The sequence below is a fragment of the Cnephaeus nilssonii genome (genome assembly GCF_951640355.1).
Source record: "Cnephaeus nilssonii genome assembly, chromosome: 4".
Lineage (NCBI taxonomy): Eukaryota > Metazoa > Chordata > Mammalia > Chiroptera > Vespertilionidae > Cnephaeus > Cnephaeus nilssonii.
This window is the reverse complement of record NC_137075.1, coordinates 51948344-51971148: the sequence shown is the minus strand read 5'-3', so window position 1 is coordinate 51971148 and position 22805 is coordinate 51948344. Positions and strand designations below refer to the sequence as shown.

The 22805-nt window shown below is 37.3% G+C and overlaps 1 protein-coding gene and 1 pseudogene across 14 annotated transcripts in view; one reads left to right on the top strand and one right to left on the bottom strand.

Moving 5' to 3' along the window:
* GABPB1 (GA binding protein transcription factor subunit beta 1) overlaps positions 1–11588 on the top strand; it is a 60124-nt gene extending 48536 nt beyond the window's left edge. For 6 of the 13 annotated variants that reach the window (XM_079767491.1, XM_079767494.1, XM_079767492.1 and 3 more), the window contains exons 8-10: positions 2534–2649; positions 4117–4224; positions 9996–11588. In XM_079767491.1, the coding sequence (XP_079623617.1) occupies positions 2534–2649; positions 4117–4224; positions 9996–10148 (377 nt within the window). In that variant the 3' untranslated portion in view covers positions 10149–11588. Of the gene's footprint in view, positions 1–2533; positions 2669–4116; positions 4225–9995 lie in introns of all 13 variants that reach the window. The other 7 variants (XM_079767496.1, XM_079767486.1, XM_079767495.1 and 4 more) reach the window with 2 other exon arrangements.
* A 2454-nt stretch (positions 11589–14042) lies between these two features.
* On the bottom strand, positions 14043–16182 carry LOC307098271 (pumilio homolog 3-like; annotated as a pseudogene). The gene is made up of 2 exons: positions 16134–16182; positions 14043–15931 (listed from the first exon to the last, which is right to left on the bottom strand). The product of its transcript is annotated as a pumilio homolog 3-like (transcript).
* Between the last annotated feature and the right edge of the window lie 6623 nt (positions 16183–22805).

Genomic DNA, 22805 nt, shown 5'->3' with positions numbered 1-22805 from the left:
GGTGTTGGCAGTTTTAGTTTCTTCTGAGACCTCTGTGGCTTGCCGGTGGCTGCCTTCTTGCTGTGTCCCCACATGGTTGTCCCTCATATGTGTGTATTGTCTGTGTCCTGGTTATCTTTTCGTATAAGGTCACCAGTCATATTGGATTAGGACCCTCCCAAATGACCCTATTTTTGACCTTATTCACCTCTTTAAAGTCCCTATCTCCAAATACAGTCACATTCTGAAGTGCTGGGGGTAAGGACTTAAACATTTGAACTTTGAGGGGACACAATTCAGCCCATAACAAAAACCAAGAGGTCTCTTTCTGCAAGTAGCCAAACAGATTCTAAGTTTATAGTGATAGGGGAGGAGGGAAGAAGAAAAAGAAAGAAAACTCTGGAAAAGAACAATAAGAGGACCCTACTGAATCCTACCTAATAAAATGGTAATATGTAAATTACCATCACTCCGCTATGCCCACGATTGGGCCAGAGGGAGGCGCAGGGGGCGGGACTCGGGGTGGCCGGGGTAGCCGATTGGGCCGGCAGGACGCTGAGCTCGCGTCGCCAGTGGCGGCGGGAGCTCAGCGTCTGCGCCATGGCTGTGCTGCAGCACAGAAGGGGCCTCTGGGGCAGCCAGCTCACGTCCCGCCGCGGACCATCAAAAGCGTGGGAGCTGGGTGCCTGTCTGCTCCGCCACCAGGCCTTTCGTAAGCCTCCGCCGAGCCGGAGGCTTCTGAAAGGCCTGGTGCACCAGCGGACAGGCACCCAGCTCCACTGCGATCAAAACCGAAAGTGTGTAGGGGACCCTACACGTGCATGATTCAATCATGCACTGGGCCTCTAGTATTAAAATAAACTTTTAAAGATTCCATAATTTTAAAATGTGTAACTGACGTATGAACATATATACTATGCAGACAGTTCAATGAAACAAATACTGTACAAGGTTCTCAAATTCTTGAGTTAATTTGTAAGTGTAACAATATGAGTTAAAAGAAATAAAACTTTCTCATTTCTAATGTTTTAAATTACGTTACACTAAATATTAGTTTTACTTTTTTCATTTGTGTTTACATTTATAAATTACAGGTTTTAATGTTTTGACAAAAAAACCACACAAAACATTAAAGGCTATGGAATAATTGTAATTTTCCCCATTGTTTTGTAGGGTTTCAGTATGCACATCCATTTCTATAGCCCTGAATAAAGCAAGGACAGTCTCTCTCTCTGTGTAATTTACATTTATATAAAGAGATACTAAAAATTGGGACAAAGTCCAACAACCTAGTAGAGAAACAAGCAAAGTGTATAAACAGACAACATTCATAATGGCTTATCCACACATTATTATGCAACTAAATAAAAGAAAGCTCTTATGTGCAGACTAGGAGTCAGTCCGGTGCACGGATGCATGCACTGGTGGGGTCCCTCAGCCTGGCGTGCACCCTCACGCAATCTGGGACCCCTCAGGGGATGTCAGATTGCCGGTTTCCCCCGAGGGATATAGTAGTGCGTGAAACGGCAGGCAGCTGGCCATGGCGCTGCTCCCGCTCATCCCTGCCCTGCTGCACCTGTCGCTGCCGCAGCAGCGAGAGAGGCTCGCACCCCTGCAGCTGCACTTGCCAGCTGTGAGCCCGGCAGTCAGCTGATTGGTGCTCCCGCTGTGGGAGCGCACTGACCACCAGGAGGCAGCTCCTGCATTGAGCGTCTGTCCCGTGGTGGTCAGTGCACATCATAGCTACCGGCCAGTTGTCCAGTCGTCCGGTTGACTGGTTGCTTTGGCTTTTATATATACAGATGAAAGACACCTTATATATGTGCAGTGAAAAAAGCAACTGCAGATGATGTATCTGTTGTATGAAAATTTGAATGTATGTTTTATTTGATACCTTTTGTGTAACAAAAAGGAATGTATGTTCATGTTTGTTTTTCCATAAATTAACAAGAATAGTACATGAGAAACCAATAAATGATTATCTATTTTAGGAATGGAATGAGAGCTCTCAAAATATGCTTGTCAAATATTGTTTTGAGTTTGAGCCATGTGAATGAACATATTATATATAAAATAAATTTCTTTAATCCTCACCCAAGGATATTTTTCCCATTAATTTTTAGAGAGAGTGGAAGAGAGAGGGAAAGACAGAGAGAAATATTGATGAGAGAAATACATCGATTGGTTGCCTCCTGCACGCTTCCTGACCAAGGCCTGGCTGGGGAGGAGCCTGCAACTGAAGTATGTGCCCTTGACTAGAATTGAACCTGCAACCCTTTGGTCTGCAGGCCAACACTCTATCCACTGAGCCAAACTGGTTAACGCTTATATATAAAATTTTATAAAAATAAGTAAGTGCTTAAACAAGGAGAGATTTGCAGTAAAAAAGCAAGAAGATGAAGACAAATATGGACATCCTCAAAAGCAAATCAGTGTTTTGAAATTGTTTTAGAATATAATTTATTTTAGATGAGTTGCATCAACAATGTTGTCTAGTTTTATTTCAACTAAATCTATCTGAAAATTAAATAACATTTACATTTTTTCATTTTAGTACTAACAGTACCAGCAACGGACATTGCTGAAGAAACTGTTATAAGTGAAGAACCACCAGCTAAGAGACAATGTATCGAAATAATTGAAAACCGGGTGGAATCTGCAGAAATAGAAGTAAGGAGTCTTTTACCCGGTGTGTTTTGCTGCAGTCATCCGAAATAAATTCAATTTGCCTTTTTTTTTTTTTTTTTTGTCTTTTATATTTATTACTGATAGTATTATTTTGTTTAATTTTTGCTTTATACATATAGCAAGCCCTCAATAAATAAATATTGAATGAATGAATGAATGAGTGAAGAATTTGTTTGTAATGAAGTGTGTCATCCTGGTAACATTGGAATGTCTTTGGTTCTTGCACGCCATCCTTCATTTTCCATTAAATTTACATACATCATTCTCATAAGTCACTAAAGAAAATATCACTGTATATTGACTAAAACTGTTTTTTCTTTCAAAAGCGAAGTGCGAATGCCTATTTAGGCTGGAAGGCTCCTCTTAAAGAAGGTTGATACTTGTCAACTGGGTTTATTATAAAGCTGTAGTTAACTGCTTATTTTACTTAATAAGTCCTTTAGGACAATTAAATTTAGACTAGCTCTTGACAGGATTCAACTTTTTTTACCCTCTCCCAAACTAGATTATAAATGTAAACCATTGTGTAAGTATAACTCAACCTTAGTTACCTTGCAGGTTTTTTTCTCACATGACTATAGATAAAATTATGTACCCCAAATTGGATATTAGCTTATATCAAATGACAATACATTTATTCAAAAAGTTATTCTGGAGTTTTTATGAGAATTAAAAAAATTACTCATTATACACAAATTCATAATTTCTGATATATGTGAATAGTATATGTTGGTGAATATTTAAGGTTCTTTGTAAGAGAAAAGAGAGGATTGAAAAAACCAGTCACTAGAAGGCAACATAATCCTGATTGAGGACAATTACAAAATATCCTTTGCCCAAGTTCATTTAAATGTAAGACTGGCATATTGTTGGCCACAATCACAAAGAATTTTTGAGGTGAAAATATTACCTGGTTCATCTTGTAACCAGAATATTTGGTAAAATTATCTCTTTAGTTATTGAGGGTGAACTGTTTTATTTCTTCAAAATTTAAAGTGATATTCAGTACATTGAAGTTCTTACAAACTAGCAATTTATTCTATTGAATGGTATCATATACTTATTATTTAGTAATCTTTTAATATCTTTTTCTGGTATGTCAGATGATCTTTTCTGGCACATAAGATAAAAAATATATACAGGTGTCTCCCTAAAATGTACATACTTTGAATAATTATAAAGGCAATATTTATTAAAATACATTTCATTTTCAAAATGTAATAGAAATCAGCTATTGAAGTGTATATACAATTTTGGGGACACCCTGTGTATGTGTATGTATGTATATGTATATATATGTATGCATATATATATTTTAAAGGGTGATTTATTTTTTTATTTAAAGAATAGTTTGTTAATTTTTAGAGAGAGAGGAAGGGAGAGGGAGAGAGAGAAATTTTGATGTGAGAGTGCAACATTGATCGGATACCTCCTGCATACCCCCACCAGGGATTGAGCCCGCAACCCAGGCATGTGCTCTTGACCGGGAATGGAACCGGCAACCTCCTGGTGCACCAGATGATGCCCAACCAACTGAACCACACTGGCCAGGGCAAGGTGAAAAATATTTTGTCATGTACTTTGCTTTAACTATTTAATAAAAATTATTTTTAAAGTTCTTGAAATTAAAAAAAAAAAAATCTTCACCTGAGGATATGTTTATTGATTTTAGAGAGAGGAAGGGGGGAGGAGATAGAGACAAAGAGAGTGTGAGAGAGAGAAGCATTGATGTGTGAGAGAAACATTGATTAGTTGCCTCCCATATGGGCCCCAATCCCGACTGGGGACCAAACCTGCAACCTAGGTATGCCCTGGCTGGGAATCAAATCCTCAACCTTTAGGTATACGGGACGACACTCCAACCAACTGAGGCACCTGGCCAGGGCATTACTTGAAATTTTATTAAACACAAACTTATTGAATTCAATCAGTTATATTTTTAAATAATTGAATGTGCATCCTGTAGCTTTATTTATCTAATGTGAGAATTGCTGTTTTCTCAAAGTTCCACCTGATTCCTCTCTTATAGTCTTTCAGAGACCAAGTGGAAATAATGGTAAATAACAGGAAAGTATGAGTTGAGATATATAAATTAACTAGAACCATGGAGATACACCTTCAGGGGATAGAGTTTTAATTTGGTATAAAGAAGAGTGTTTGTTTTGTTTTTAGTAAGTAGAGCTTTCTGGTGGTGGAAATTGTATTCTCCATCCACAGAAATGTTCAAGCCAAGGTTGCATGATGTGTTAGAACTATTATAGAGAGACCTTGAAGCATGCTGTAAGTTTAGATGGTAGAGGTGGGCTGGAGGATAGAATGAGGAGACCTCTAGTGTTTTCATCAGATCAGGTAATCATTTCCTTATAACACATGAAGTAGTTTTTTGAAGTTATTTTCTTAGGTAATCAATAGAATTGTCTTGGGGCAGATTTTTTTAATATATATATACTCTTAAGTGACAGTTTGGCCATTCTCACAAAAGTCTCTCTAAGGCAGTGGTCTCACCTGGGGCAATTTTGATGCCAGGGGACATTTGGCAATGTCTGGAGACATTTTGGGTTATCACAATTAGGGGCATACCATTGATATTGGGGTAGCAACCAGGGGAATGCTGCTAAACATCCTACAATGATGCACAGGACAGAGACTGCTGTAAAGGAATTAAATTAACTCATTATATAGAATCTCACATGTTTGGGTTTCTCTGTGTGTGTGTATCCACAACTACCAGAGTGACTGTCTATAAAGAAAGTGTTAATATATACAGGCTATCCCGCCCCCCCTCCTAAATATATACACTTTAGCAGCTGATAGCTCAATTTTGAAAATGAAATATATTTTAATAAACACTGCCTTTATAATTATTCAAAATGTGTGTATACATTTTTTGGGGACACCCTATATTTACAATTTCCCAGTTAACATAAGAGAGATTTATCAATAATCTCCAGAAAAATTAGTTCAAATTGTAGAAAATTTATTGTAAATGTGGCTTTCAACATCTGCATTATAGCAATATAGGAAATAAAATGGATTTATTTTTTCAGAGGGAGGTATGAATAAAACCAACTTGCAATAATGTATATCATTTTATCACCCCTTGATATTACTGTACAGTATATTTTTGGAAGAAGTGTGCTGTTTTTGCATTTCTTCCATAAATAAACACTAGCCTAATCTGAATTGAAGTTCAAACTGTTCTTTGTACATGTGGGAGGGAGGAGATGTAATTAGTACATTAGGAGTAACAGATTTTTTCTTATTATATCTTTACCTCTTTTTTTGCTGTGGAGATTAAAGATGAATATGTTTATTAGCAAGTTTTGTTTATTTCTAATGAATAATTTATATCTTTTAACCAGTGATAAATTGGGATCCTAAGTGTTCTTTAAATTGGGATCCTTAGTGTTCTTTAAAAAATTAATTTCTATAAACTTTACAAAATGTTTCATTTGATACAGTTTTTAAAATTTGCTTTCCTTTTATTAATGATGAACCTTTTGATCTTCCAAAGTTTAAAATTTTTTTTTTATTGATTTTTAAAAAAATATATATTTTATTGATTTTTTACAGAGAGGAAGGGAGAGGGACAGAGAGCCAGAAACATCGATGAGAGAGAAACATCGACCAGCTGCCTCCTGCACACCCCCCACCGGGGATGTGCCCGCAACCAATGTACATGCCCCTGACCGGAATCGAACCCGGGACCGTTCAGTCCGCAGACCGACGCTCTATCCACTGAGCCAAACGGGTTTCGGCAGTTTAAATTTTTTTATAGTCATATCCCTTTTATTTGTTAAAATATATCTTTATTGATTTCAGAGAGAAAGGGAGAGGGAGAGAAAGAACCGTCAGTGATGAGAGAGAATCATTGATTAGCTGCCTTCTGCACCCCCCCCACTGGGGATCGAGCTCGAAACCCTGGGCATGTACCCCTGACCGGGAATCTAACCGTGCCCTCCTGGTTCATAGGTTGACGCTCAATCACTGAGCCACTGTGGCTGAGCCACTGTGGCTGGGCAGTTACATTCCTTTTTGCTAATTTTTTTTTTTTTTTTTTTTTTTTTTTAGCGCTGGAGTAGTTTTTTTGTAAAGGGCCAGTTAGCTAATAATTTCGGCTTTCTAGGCTATATAGTCTGTGTTTTGCTACTTAGTTCTGCCATTGTGGCAGGTTAGCAATCACAGACAATTTGGAAATGAATAGGTATGGCTGTATTTCAATAAAACTTTATTTATAAAACCAGGTTCATATTTGGTTTATGGCAGTTAGAAAATTGATGCTTACACACAAACAAATGGACAGCTCATACACCCTGTCCAGTTTCCATGTTAAAAAACAAAACTAAACAAAACATTTAATAATTTAAGAATATGGGTCTGGAATCAGATTTAGATTTGAATTATACTCTATAATTCTCTGTGTGATATTGGTCAAGTTAATTTAACCTTTCAAGGCTTGGCTTCCCCACCACTAAAAAGGGGAAAATAATAGCACCTCCATTATCAGATTGTGTAAGGTTTAAAGGAGAGTACATGTGAAGGACTAGTACAATGGTAGGCATATAGTAAGTGCTCAGTAAAAGATAATTGCTACTAGCTGAAGCAGAATTCAAGAATCTTCTTTTTTTTTTTTTAATATATTTCATTGATTTTTTACAGAGAGGAAGGGAGAGGGATAGAGAGCTAGAAACATCGATGAGAGAGAAACATCGACCAGCTGCCTCCTGCACACCCCCTACCGGGGATGTGCCCGCAACCAATGTACATGCCCTTGACCGGAATCGAACCTGGGACCTTTCAGTCCGCAGACCGACGCTCTATCCACTGAGCCAAACCGGTTTCGGCAGAATTCAAGAATCTTGTTTGAAAATGAAAAAGCAAACTTAAGTCTTTCCTCACTCTGTTGTTCCATTGCCTAATGCAATAGTAATATATGGCTTTTGTTTAGAATTGTGTAAGATAAAATACTTTCTTTTTTTGCTACCAAATCTTAGCAGATTTTATTTTTTTGGAATTTTTCAATGTTAGTTAAAGGGAAAATACTTTAGTATTAATATTAGTACTAATTATTAATACTAATATATTAGTATGTTTATTGAAAAATGTCAAAATTCTTTTTATTGTGGTTTTATTGCAAAACATCAAAGCCGTTGGATTGGCATTTCAATTTAAATATAAATCTCAAATGTGAATCTGCTTCACTATTTATGTGCAAAACAACAAAATTACTGTTTGCATTAAGAAAGTATCTTACATGTAAATACGTTCAGTAAATGAACAAATGAATTTGGAAACAGGATCTTTTGAGTAAAATAAGAAATAATATTTTCCACTTTTTAGAGATTTTTATTTGTTTTGAAAAGTGAGATGGCAAAAAGATTCTTTCCCCAAATACCTATATTTCTGAGAAGTAAAAAATGAAAGCACAAACTTTAATAATGTTAACTATGCTTTTAATTTATACTAAGATACATTCTACTAGTTGAAAAAAATATAAAATAAGGAAAATAGGACTAAACTGTATTCACTGTTAGACTATTTATCTCACTCAGTTTGCTTTTATCCTTTGAAATACTTGTGACTCCCTTGCTGTTTCTAAATGTTAATAAATAGCTACCATAAAAGATACCTTAGAGTATCGGTTTTAATTTTTCCTACCAAATCAGGGCAAATTACTTTTATCCATATTCAAAACTTTGGCTACCAAAGGATCTTATTTCTTAACACAAGTGAAATTTGATAACATGTACGAATAGCTGTAAGTGTTCCTGCTAGTTGGTGAGGGTCTAGCTCCTGGGGAAACAGCCCCATCTCCCCCTTTCCCATTGTTGTGCTCAGTCTTCCATGGTTCACTGCCAGGGCACTGCGTTGATTGTTTACATGAGGCTCATCTTTTGGGTGTTCTTTCTGACTTGTTCCTACTCTGTTATCTTGCCTGTGGTAAGGAGTGGGTAAGAAAAGGGTAGCAAAGTAGGGCTTGGGAATTTCTTAAATTGCAGATGAAGGGCACATCTTCCTTCTACTTGTACATTTTGTGTAATTGGAAGATTTGAATACTACTTGCGTAGTCAACCACTTCCACATTTGATGAACCCATGGGAAAAATAAATGTTAGATGTCACTTTATTCCCAGTGTAGGGAAGGGAATGGGATTTACAGGAAGGCAGAAGTAGTAAATATGCTCCCCCTTGTGGACCATGTGAATAATGAAGAAGAGGGAATTTTTGGTTTCACACTGGATAAGGGTCAAGGCAGTGGATGAGACTCTCACACTGCCCTTTTCCCCAGCAAGATGCTGACCCCTTGCCTTCAGTTTCCTCTGGTCAAGTGTCTTGTCCAGTGTGAGTGTGGCCTTTCTTATGATTAATAGTCTTACCCTCAGCCCCCACCACACTAATAGATCCTGGGCCTCTGTAAGTTGTTTGAGCTTGGGTGTGTGCAGGGTGAGCTTTTGTTCTTGTGCTTACTAGAGGTATGGGACAAGAACCTGTGAAATGTTTTCCCGTGGGCAGCTGAATAGAGGCAGAGTGAGGAGGAGGACCAGATTTGTTTCAACTCTCAATTTATTGAGAAATTCAGTACATATATTTTATACCTGAATAATTCACTAGTCACAATAGAGAAATTAGTACTTTATTGATTTGTAAAATGATATAATTTAGGACACTAATTTAGACCAGCACTTGTCATTTTAGAGATGAGGAATCTTGTTCGCTATCGTTGAGAAAGATAGTTTTATAAGCAGTAATATCAGAATCTCACAAACCTGACTCCTTACCATGTTACCATGAGAAAGCCACATCATCTCCGAGCATCATTTTCCTCATCTGTAAAATGGGCATAATATCTGTCTTAGAGGCTTGTCCTTGGAAATCACCTTGTTTTGTCATATAATGAGTGCTCAATAAATACTGTTTTTAAGTATTATCTTTATTTTTTAAAATATTATCTTTAGATAAAAATGCAGGTAAAGATATGGAGAGCTATGATGGTATATTTCCTTCTTAAAGTTCTTCACTAGTTTTTGTAGTACATAGAGTACAGGTACCTATTTGGGTTCATTATATTAGTCTTATATCTAATTAGGGAATAATTTCCTTGAGATTAAAAAAAAAACCAACAACTGCAATCTGTATCTCACAGTGTGGAGCACAAACTCGGGGGCTTTAATTATTAGTGAATTGGTTGAAAAGGCAACTTGTCTAGGAAATATCAATAGGTAACTATTTTTAGCTACTTTTTTTGTTAAAGGATGCATGCTTGTAGATGTTAATAATGTATTTATGCAAAAATTGAAAAAACAACAACTTTTTTTTTTGCTTAATTAGGAGAGAGAAGCTCTTCAGAAACAGCTGGATGAAGCAAACCGAGAGGCCCAAAAATATCGACAGCAGCTTCTAAAGAAAGAACAGGAAGCAGAAGCCTACAGACAGAAATTAGAAGCTATGACTCGTCTTCAGACTAATAAAGAAGCTGTTTAGTTGAAATGAACATGTAGTTTGAGTTACTTTTGGTCAAGAAAGAATACAGTCTTGAACTGTACACAGTAAGGTGCAGTCACGGGAAGACAGGAGGCTAGAAGAGACTACAGATGGATAATTGGACTATAAAGCCATGTGGTCTGAATCCTTGTAACATAAAACTTTTGAAGTTGTCAAATGTATTTAAAACTGAATTCTGTAAATAGTTTTTGTTTTTTTTACAGTTCTAAATGAGTTGATAAAGATTGTTGAAGAGATCCAAAAACACAATAATCCACTGTTTTTGTGAATTCTTTTTGATTTTAGTACGAACGAACCTTAATTTCTCAGAAACAGAACAGTTTTAAGGGTGATCGTTGATTAGACCAAATGTGTCATAATTATGTGGTGGACTGATACTGGAATTGCTCCTGTAGGTTAAAGCTTCTGTATGAAGAGATTTCTCCCAGGAAATGTTTGTACAGCTTTAAGTTGTCTCAGATTCTCTGAAAACATTTTTTAGAAAACAAATTTTTATATTTGTTCAACTTCAGCTATACCCAAGTAGATTTACATGTATATGAAGCAAATATTTTTTAAACTTTGTGTTTGTACATATTCTGCATGTTTTATAATTTCAAAATGTATCACTTGTATAGGTATTTTCCCCACAAAGATGATGAAAGTTATTAGGGGAAAAAACCCTCCTTTTATTCTGTAGGTCATCTTAACTAAGTAAACTAGCAGCTGGTTTTATTGGAATGATAGTGTTCTTGGAAGGAGCAGCTTACAAGATAACTTGAATTTGCAAACTACAAAATCTATGCTTTTTTTGAAAATTTCATAGTGGGGACGTGAAACTGTATTCTGTGCCTTCCATCATGATTTCCACATGAAAGCACTTTAAGGCAGTATGTTTTAAGATAATGTTTTTGGAAAACTCAAAGCATATGGGTTTCTGAAATATTTCATGGACTCATTCCCCTCCCTTCCCCAGGAAATTATTCTTATGGAAAAAAATGCTTTTGTATGTAGAACAAGAACTTTTTGTACCACAGTGATGCTATAGAGATGTCTACCATAACTTTTACTTTTCCCTGTGAAAGCTGTATGTCTGTGCTGCGACCGCTCTCATCACAATATTGTCGAATTCCATAATGTATGAACATTACATTCTGACATACTGTTCATTCTTTTTTTGTAAAATGTAACTTCATACAGTTTTTCTTGCTTTATTTCTTGCATTAATGTTTTATTGCTTTATGAAAATGTTTAACCCTAAGGCCCTTCTAGATGATCTATACTGTAAAAAGAAGCAATTACCCTTAAGAAGCAATTACTCTGGCCTACTTTTCTATTTTACAATTAAATATCTTTTCCACATATATTCAGTGTAGACTTATATTTTGACCACATTTTGTTCACACGTTATAATTTTTGTTCTGTGTATTAAAGCCATATTCTGCCACATGAAAATATGTATTCTTCACACTGTCTTGAAAGTCTGTGAGGTAGCTCCTTGGGAATTTGTTAATTCTCTTACTGCAGTTATCATTTCAGTAGGTAATATAGTAAAATGATCTGTGACCTATCAGCTTGATAGTTGTTACTTGGAAACTGTTATAAAGGTTCTAGGACAAATTTAAAAACTAAGGAAGAGAAAAAAACATTTTTTTTCAGTTTCCCACTAAATTTGACATAAATTTTATTTTTTAAAAACATCTTTATTGTTGTATTACATATGGCCCCTTTTTTCTCCCATTGACCCCTAATAGCCCACTCCTGCCTCCTGCCCAGGCCTCCACCACCCTATTGTCTGTGTCCATGGGTTATGCATATATGCATACAAGTTCTTTGGATCTCTTCCCACCCATCCACCCTCCCCCACCTTCCCTCTGACATTCGACAGCCTGTTCCATGCTTCTATGTCTCTGGATCTATTTTGTTTAACAGTTTATTTATTTATTTTTCCATTAGATTCCACATAGGAGTGAGATCATGTGATACTTGTCTTTCTCTGACTGGCTTATTTCGCTTAGCATAATACTCTCCAGGTCCCTCCAATGCTGTCTCAAAGGGTAAGAGATCCTTTTTTATTGCTGCATAGTATTCCATGGTGTAAATGTACCACAGCTTTTTTATCCACTCATCTACTGATGGGCACTTGACCTGTTTCCCGATCTTAGCTATTGTAAATTGTGCTGCTATGAACAAAGGGGTGCACACATTCTTTCTGATTGGTGTTTCAGATTTCTTAGAATATATTCCTAGAAGTGGGATCACGGTCAAATGGCAGTTCCGTATTTATTTAATGTTTTGAGGGAACTCCATACTGTTTTTCATAATGACTGCACCAGTCTGCATTCCCACCAGCAGTGTACTAACGTTCCCTTTTCTCCACATCATTGCCAACACTTGTCATTTGTTGATTTGTTGATGGTAGCCATTCTGACAGGTGTGAGATGGTACCTCATTGTCGTTTTGATTTTCATCTCTGATGATTAGTGACTTGGAGCATTTTTTCATGTCTCTTGGCCATTTGTATGTCCTTTTTGGAGAAGTGCCTTTACCCCATTTTTTAAATTGGATTGTTTGTCTTCCTTTTGTTAGGTTGTATGAGTTCCTTATATATTTTAGATATTAACCCTTTATCAGTTGTATCATTGCCATACAGTAGGCTCCCTTTTTATTTTGTTGATGGTTTCTTTTGCTGGCAGCAGAAGCTTTTCATTTTGATATAGTCCCATTTATTTTCTCCTTAGTTTCCTTTGCCCTACGAGGTGTATCTGTAAACATATTGCTATGAGAAATGTCTGTGATTTTGCTGCCTATGGTGTCTTCTAGGATTTTTATGGTTTCATGACTTACATTTAAGTTCTTTATCCATTTTGAGTTTATTTTTGTGTATGGTGTACGTTTTTGGTCTAGTTTCATTTTCTTTTGCATGTATCTGTCCAATTTTCCCACCACCATTTATTGAAGAGACTGTCTTGACTCCATTGTATTCTGTTGCCTCCTTTTCAAATATTGAGTGTAGTGGCTTGGGTCAATTTCTGAGGTCTCTGTTCTGTTCCATTGATCTTTATTTCTGTTCTTATACCAGTACAGGCTGTTTTGATTACATTGGCTTTGTAGTATAACTTGATATCTGGTATTGTGATCCCTCCAACTTCGTTCTTTCTTAAGATTGATGCAGCTATTTGGAATTTTTTTTGGTTCCATATAAATTTTTGGAGTATTTTTTTCTAGATCTGTGAACTATGCCATTGGTAATTTAATAGGGATTGCATTGAATCTATAGATTGCTTTGGGTAGTATGGCTATTTTAATGATGTTAATACTATCAATTCATGAACACGGTATCTTCTTCCACTTGTTTATATCTTCCTCTACCTCTTTTTTCAGTGTCCTGTAGTTTTCTGAGTACAGGTCTTTTACCTACTTAGTTAAGTTTATTCCTTGGTATTTATTTTCATTTTTTTTGTTAATTCTCACCTGAGGATATTTTCCCATAGGTTTTTTATTTTATTTTTAAAGGGCATTTTTAGAAAGCATCCTATATAATAAAAGCGTAATAATGCTGTGTCTGACAGATTAGTTGACCAGTCGCTATGACACACACTCACCACCAGGGGGCATACACTCTGACCGGTAGGTTAGCTTGCTGCTGGGGTCCGGCCAATCGGGACTGGGCGAGAGGGCTGGACACACACTGTGGAGCCCTCCCGCAGTCACTTCTGGCCGGCCTGCCCCCAGGGCCCGGATCCGGACTGGGTGAGACAGGAGGGACCCCACGTATTCTTATACAAAGAAGAAACACATAAACAGAGTACACAAATTACCAGCGAGGTAGACCCTAGCCCTTCTCTCCACTCTGGGAAAACAGATCAGCAGAGAAACAATGATTCCATCTTGTTAATTGTTTCCATCTACACAGACAGTGTTTTTAAGCAGCATTTCTACTCCTTTGCTGGTGATTTTTTTTTTTTTTTCTCTCCAATGTGGGAATCAGGCTTTTCAGTCCAGCTTTGACATTGCTTGCAATTTCTTGATCAGAACTCTGGAGAAGGCTAGAAAGAATGATGGCACCTCGATTTACACTAGCCTAGGACTTCAGGTTCTTCATACCGACATGCTCTACAAGTGTTTTTGCAAAACAACCATCTCTTCCGTTTTCTTTCGTCTTTTTATCTTGCTCTATTAACCACTTCAAAACAAGAGGTCCTGCAGGGTGAGGCTCCCCATCCTTGCGTCCAGGACACAGTTCTGCTGCTGCCAAGCTGGCGATGGCATTCATGGCAGGTTGAGTGTCTCCAATGGCAGCTCCCAGAATGCAAGACACCAGCACACAGGCAGACTTACCTAGCACCGTTTCTTGGGGGTGATCTTGCAGGTAGCTTAACAAAGCTGGGGAGATGGATTCTAAGAGCTCTCGGCGACGGATCTCTGTTACCTTTTTTACTGGGTGCGTTTCCGTTTCCTTTCTGCAGAACTTCAATGATTTCTTGTACTGTATGTGCAGGATCTTGGGGGCTTAGTAGGTACAACAGGGCCTTCCTTCCATATTTGTCATTTAATATGTTAGACAAGGAACTAATAATTTCAGATATGATTATCTGCTTCACAATCAAATGCCCCCAGTAAAACCAAATGGGAGTATTGGCCATTAGCCACCTTTTCAACGTGAGTCTTCATTGCTTTCACAGTCACTTTCCTGACCTTGGGTGTGCCGTGCATGGCCACGCTGGTACCATCATGTGTGTGCGCCAGGTATACCACCACTTCACAGATGGCTTCGACCATTTCTGATCTTAGCTTTGGGGGCGCATAGGTTAAAAAGTCCAAGAATACTTTATGCACCAATGAGTGCTTCATCACAGCTTCCTTCTGGGCCATTGGAGTTAGAATCTGTTTCATTTCATTCATGATAAGTTCTAGTGTTTCTGGCTGTACCTCTAACACTTTGTCCAGAGCTGGGTGATCTGCTGACTTGTAAAGTTGAAATGTGTTCCCATAGAGTGCTCTGTCAACATGATTCTCTGCTCTAAAATGGCTTTGTCATTGTATGGTACACCACGACGGCTGAGGCTTCCGCGTGTCAGAGCATCTTCCTCACATGGCCTTTAAAACTTCAGATTATCTCCACATTCTGCGGTTTACCCCCATACATGAGAAATTTCTTAACAGTATTTCTGGATATATTTAGCTTTACTTAATTCAACCAAGTCATCTCGCAGTTCTTCAAAAGCCTGTTTTCACTGTTCTTCATTGCCAAACTGAATGTAACACTGCATCACACGAGTTGAATCATGTGCAAATGCAATAGTTTTAATATTTCCTTGAATCAACTTCTGCAAATCACTCATTAGCTTCACTCTTTTTTCTTTGTCACAGTTTTCTCACGATCTCCCAAATCTGCTTTGCCTGAACGACAATGTCATAGTTGGTACTATCCCTGAGTTGTCTGCTTTGCTTCAGTTCTTTCTTCTTCTTTTTGAAGTCATCCCATTTGGGTTTCTTGGCTGCTGATTCATCACTTTTACTGTCCAGCTGGAGTTCTCTCTTCTTGTTGAATTTATTTGCCTGCTGGAATTTGTTCTTTGGTATTTTATCCCCTTGTTGCTTATTCTTGAACTGCTTCACATATTTTTTCCCTAGTTTTGTGGCACTTTTCTGGAAGTTCTTAGATGTGATTTTAGGTCCACCTTCCTTACCAACTTTTCTTTGGAATGTCTTTGAAAAGCCAGAATCATTGTTTTTATAAAATCTGTTTTTTTTTTCTTGTGACGTCTTTGTACCTTTTTCTGTGAATTTTTAAAAAAAATATTTTATTGATTTTTTTACAGAGAGGAAGAGAGAGGGATAGAGAGTTAGAAACATCGATCAGCCGCCTCCTGCACACTCCCCACTGGGGATGTGCCCGCAACCAAGGTACATGCCCTTGACCGGAACCGAACCCGGGACCCCTCAAGTCCGCAGGCCGACGCTCTATCCACTGAGCCAAACCGGTTTCGGCTTTTTCTGTGAATTTTTGTTTTGCTTTGACTTCCATCATGGCAACTCGCACATGTGTGGCTGCCACAGGGCTCGCTGCTGCTTCCTCTTTCCATAGATTTTTATAGAGAGAGTGGAAAGGAGGGGGAGAGACAGAGAGAAACATTGATGTAAGAGATTGGTTGCCTCCTACACACGCCTACCAGGGCTGGGAATTAGTACATGTCTCTTCCTGGAATCAAACGCAGGACCCTTCAGTCGGCTGGTAGATGCTCTATCCACTGAGCCAAACCAGCCAGGGCTATTACTAGGTATCTTAAATTTTTTTTGTTGCTATGGTAATGGAATGGTTTGTTTAGTTTCTCTGTCTGAGACTTCATTATTAGTGTATAAAAATGCCTTGACATAAATTTTAAATCATCTAAAACTACATTTTACAAATGCCAGGTCATAGTTTCAGTAGCATGAAGCTACTTTTTCTATGTCTGCTTTTCATGACTTTAGTGCATGAATGGACCTATGTCAGGTGGGGGCCCTGACAGGCGGTGTTGAAGTGGAGAAGGGCCCGTGTGTTCATCCCAGAGCACAGCCATGGTACAGTCTAGCCTCCAGACTAAGCTTGGCCCTGAAGAGCCATGAGACTGTTGGAAACAAGCTTCTGAAAGCTCATTTATTTCTAGTTTTCTGTTCTGCTAGAGACTAACCTGGTGCAAGAAAGCATTTTGATCTTTTATATCATGGCATAGATGGGAGAAAATAATTAGCACTTAAAAGGAGGAAGTCTATGGTAGTATCAGATGAATATTCAGATGTCTTTGGGGGACGTTCACTTCTTTCAGATCTGATTGTTATGTAGGACTCGTATCAATCCTCAATCATCTACACCTGATTCACTGTTCTATGAAATCATTGAGACAAGAATTTATAACTAAAGCAATGGGTTGCCTTTTTCTCTTTTTAGCTTCTGTTTTCAGTGGGCTGGAAAAGCTTCCCATTCTAATCATTCTCAATGGTGGTCCGAGCAGAGGATTCCAAGGATGTACAAAATAAAGTAATATAAAAGTTTTCAGAAATCTGCACTTAATGTGTTTCCATGATGTAAGGATGGATTTGCCACTTTGATGGTTAGTTACTTCCTTTTATGTGTGAACAGACATCTTCCAGAGCAGCCTTTCGTGAGAGAATCAAGCCCAATGCCCTGAGTGTTCAGGCCTAATGAATTATTCCTTGTAATTAATTATTTCTTTTCTATACATCTAGAATAGTATTGGTTATGTACTGTCTTAGACACTGAACTCATTAGATGTCTTGTTGCCTTATTTCTTGGTTCAGATTTAACACTTCCCTATGGGACTCTAGGATTCCAAATTTGAAGTTGAGTCTGATGCCTTGGGAAATCTTCATCTGATGAGAGTGGTATCTGCAGGAACTGTGCTTCTCAACTAATTTTCATTTATTGTTATTTTAATTATATCTGAATTACTTCTCCAAAGGACTTGGGGATGTAATTTTTTTCATTGGCCTTTAGGAATTATTTTCTTATGTCAATCTCTTATGATATGAATGGCAAAGTATTCTACTTCACTCTGTCACTGGGTTGCTCTATTTGTTCATTGCAGTGGAGTGTTGGGAGTTGGGGAGCTTTCTTCTGTGGCATTCAAAAAGGGCAAAGTTAAAGAGATAAGGGAATATATGTGAAATCCCATGTAATTTGGATGATGCTTGTTTATAACAAAAAGATCTGTATACCAATATATTTATCCAAAACATATTGCTAATGAAAATGTATGCCAATATGTGTTTCTTCAATATGATCATTTCTGAAATTATTTACGCAACATTAGAAGAAACACTTGCCCATAACAGGAATTGATAAGTTGGTAGATACAATCATAGATGCTTTTTGCTGATATGACTGATTTTTTTCTGCATTACTCTATACAAAGTTTCTTCCAGATAAAATCTATGAAGTTTCTTTGTGCTTTAATACCTGGAAGACCTTGAGAATGGACTCAAAATATACCAAGAAGAAAAACCTTTTCAGATAAAAACACAATATTGTTGATGGAACTTTATGTCCATATGGATAGGTTCCCAAGGCATTAGCACTCAGGCTTATATAGCAAATAGGAAAAAAAATCTCTTCTATTCACCTGGCTTCTGTTGAACAAATAACTCCTTCCATCATGTCAGGTCTACTTAGGAATGAACTAACTAATGTATTTGTTGGTTCATTAAGTACTATTTACTATACTTGGATTTCATTATAGATAACTGGCATATTGTAGTTTTGAATGATGTTTGCTATTTGCTTTCTCCATGTTATGAGAACATCTCAATGCACGTGGGTTCAGTTTGACGTAAGCTCTCCAAATCCATTCTCAGATTACTCTGTGTAACCTATGATGGAAAACACAGTATCATCCTTGGAAATATACTTCTGGTTCCAAATCAAAATTTTGGTATCAATATTTTTGTGACTTGCTAATAGTATTTTCCAAATATATAGATATACAGATATTCTTTCAGTTTTTTATTTTTTATTTTTATCATTTGATGGCCTGAGCTCCTTTAAAAATATTTCACTTTCATGAAAATCAAATAGTGAATGTAATTTGGATGCAGTTCCTGGGGCTTATTTTTAGATATATATGTAACCCCAAAAAAACTAACATTTGCTTCCTGGAAAAGTTTTCACCTGATCTCACTTGATGAGAAAGAATTTGTCCACTGTACTTTATTAATTGCTTATTTGGTTTTTCATTTGAATAGCTTAGATCTCATGTACACAGTTGATATGTAATGTTTCCTCCATATACAAATACATAGTACTATATAATCCAGTGATTTTCACCCTTTTTCTTCTCATAGCACATATAAACTAATTATTAAAATTCTGCAGCACACCCCAAAAATTTATATTTTGCCAATCTGACACTAAAATAGGTATAATTTTGATTGATTTACAAAAATAATAATAACAGTAATTGCCTTTTTTTCCCCTCTAAAGTGACTTTTTAAAAAATCAGGTGCCTGTACTTATATATAAAGATTCCTAGTACCCAATCAGATGCAACCTTATTATGCGATGTGACCAATAAGATGCAACTATAGTCTTGGCCTGTGTTGTTCAGTGGTTAGAGTGTCGGCCCAATCACTGGAAGGTTGTGTTTGTTTTTTTAAATATATTTTTATTGATTTCAGAGAGGAAGGGAGAGGGAGAGAGAGAGATAGAAACATCAATGATGAGAGAGAATCATTGATTGGCTGCCTCCTGCATGTCCCCCCACTGGGGATCGAGCCTGCAACCCAGGCATTGAACCCAGGATCCTTCAGTCCGCAGGCCAATGCTCTGTCCGCTGAGCCAAACCTGCTAGGCAGGTTGCGGGTTTTAATCCCAGGCAAGGGCACGTACATGGGTTGCGGGTTTGCTTCTAGTCCCTGGTCGGGGTGTGTGTGGGAGGCAACCCAGTTGATGTGTCTCTCTCTCACATTGATGTTTCTCTCTCTCCCTGCCCCCGTCCCTTCCGCTCTGAAAAGCAATGAAAAAAATATCCTCATGTGAGGATTAACAACAACAAAAAGATGCAACTTTATTATATGATCTATACATTTATGGTTCAAAACAGGGCATTCACACAGGATAGCTATTGTTGTGTTGGCTGTTATTTCTTAAACTTGACAATCTATGGGAAAAGAAGTCAGTGCCCCTGACTAAATAGTCAGGTATTGCATGTTTTAAAAATTCTTGTGGGACACCACTTCAAAATAGATGATGTAGCCCTGGCTGGTTTGGCTCAGTGGATAGAGTGTCGGCCTGCGGACTGAAGGCTCCCGGGTTCGATTCCAGTCAAGGCACATGCCTGGGTCGCAGGCTCGATCCTCACTGGGGGGCGTGCAGGAGGCAGCCGATCCATGGTTCTCTCTCATCAATGATGTTTATATCTCTCTTCCTCTCCCTTCCTCTCTGAAATCAATAAAAATATATTAAAAAAAGAAAAAGAAAATAGAGGATTTAATCAATTTCAATCTTACTACTGATTGGTTATATGATTTATAATTTTGAATTTTGTGGATTATTTAAATGTCTTCTTGATTTTTTTGTAAGAATTTTTTGTATGCCAGGTAACTGTCAGTAAAGCATTAACTTTTTAACAAATGTTTTATTGACTTTAGAGAGAGAGGAAGGGAGAGAGGGAGAGAGAGAGAGAGAGAGAGAGAGAGAGAGAGAGAGAGAGAGAGAGAAACTTCAATATAAGAAACATTGATTAGCTGCCTCCTGCACGTCCCCTACTTGGGATTGAGCCTGCAACCCGGGCATGTGCCCTGACCTGGAATCAAACCAGCAAACTCTTGGTGCATGGGATGATGCTCAACCAACTGAGCCACACTGGCCGAGCAGGCATTCATTTTTGTATTACAATTTTTCATAATTATTCTAGAATTGTCATCCTTATTGTAACGCTCAAGAATTATTTCAAAGTAAAATTGCACATTTACTTTGCTATAGAAAATATATATTAAGAAAGCTCACTCTTGAATGAGCCTATAGCTGCTTTTAAAAAAATCCTCAGTTTGCCAGGGAACTGACTCTGTGTCCAAACATTTTTGCCCAGTATCTCAGAGACTCTTTTTTTTTTTTTTAATTTTTAAATATATTTTATTGATTTTTTTTTTTTTTTTTTTTATTCTCAGAGACTCTTGGCATCAAACATTGAAGCACATTATTAAGAATAATGTTTACTATTGTTGTTAGGTACAATTGTATACTCAAGATTTTTTCATGGTTGTTTTAATAAAAACTTCAAAACATATAGAAGGACATCCTACAGTGCCCCTTTGAGAAAACTTTGGAGCATCTGTCCTCCTAGATTATAAACTCATTATGCCTTGAGTTGGTGTCTGTCTTGGTCTCCACTGTATCACCAACTGGAAGATAGAAGGTGGCCAGAAGATATTTGTTGAATAAGTGAGCAATTAGGGGAAAGTGATGAAGAAAAAATATCTAGTATGATGATAAACTTACTTATTGATTTCCTCTTCTCAGTGTTATTGTATTTGCTTCAGGTGTAGAATTTTTATTTAGAAATATATTTTTTATTGATTTCAGAGAAGAAGGGAGAGGGAGAGAGATAGAAACATCAATGATGAGAATCATTGATGGGCTGCCTCCTGCAATCCCTCCACTGGGGACTGAGCCCACAACCTGGGCATGTGCCTTGACCGGGAATTGAACCATTACCTCCTAGTTCATAGCTTGACACTCAATCACTGAGCCACACCACCAGCATAGAATTTTCATTTTTTATAGTTTTTCTTTACCAAATTAAAAATTTATATATATATATATATATATATATATATATATATATAAAATTTATATATATCTGAATAGAGAAAGCAAAGATAGGTTAGAAAAAAAATTCCAAACTGAAAGTCAGAGACAAGAAGATGGAAAGTAAAAAGAATATCATATAATATAATTTATATATATAATTTATATATTATACAATATGTCATAATATATAATATATATGCACACATATGGACATACACAATTATATATATTATGTACTTGTGAGACAAGGTAAAAAAATTTAACATAAGCATAATTGGAGCCCTAACCAGTTTGGCTCAGTGGATAGAGTGTCGGCCTGTGGACTGAAGGGTCCTAGGTTCAATTCTGGTCAAGGGCATGTACCTTGGTTGCAGGCACATCCCCAGTAGGAGGTGTGTAGGAGGCAGCTGATTGATGTTTCTAACTCTCTATCCCTCTCCCTTCCTCTCTGTAAAAAAATCAATAAAATATATTAAAAAATAAGCATAATTGGACTTGCAGAAGGACAGAAGAGAGATAATAGAGCAGAAGCAACACTTGACGAGAAAATAACAGATAATTTTCCATTTAAATTGCCTAACTTGGTGCTTGGTACTTTTTTTACGCGTCAATAAATGTCAGCTATTACCGCTGTCAATATTACTTTTCCCATAAAGCAAAGCTTTATTGAGGTATAATTCCATATTATAAAGTCCCCCATTTAAAGTGTACAATTCAGTACTTTTAAGATATTCACTGAGTTGTGTAACTATCACAATAATCATTTTTTAAACATTTCCAGCAACCCTCTAGAAAGAAACTCCCCAAGCCCTGTTCCTCTGGCTGTCAACCTCTGACTCCTCACTTACCTCGACTCCAGAGCCCAGAGTAACCAGTAATCTACTTTCGGTCTCTGTTGATTTGCCTATTCCGGACATTTCCAGTAAATGGAGTCATGTAAGACGTGGTGCTTTGTGACTGGCTCTTCTCACTTAACAATGTTCTCAGGGTTCATCCATGTTGTGTGTCAGCACTTCCATCCTTCTCATTGTTGAATGGCTATATCACATTGTATTTCTCCATTTATCTGTTGATGGACATTTGGGTTGTTTCCACTTCTTGGCTGTTACGAATAATGCCGCTATGAACATTTAGGTTTCTGTATGTCCCTTTATACTTACACATGCGCGCGCGCGCACACACACACACACACACACACACACACACACACACACATACATACAAATGCTAAGAGCGATTGTGTCTGGTGATTGTTATTCTTTTTGCTTATCTGTGTTTTCTCATCTCTTTACAACAATACGTATTATGTAGCAATAAAAAAATTCATTGTGCGAGATGGTAACATC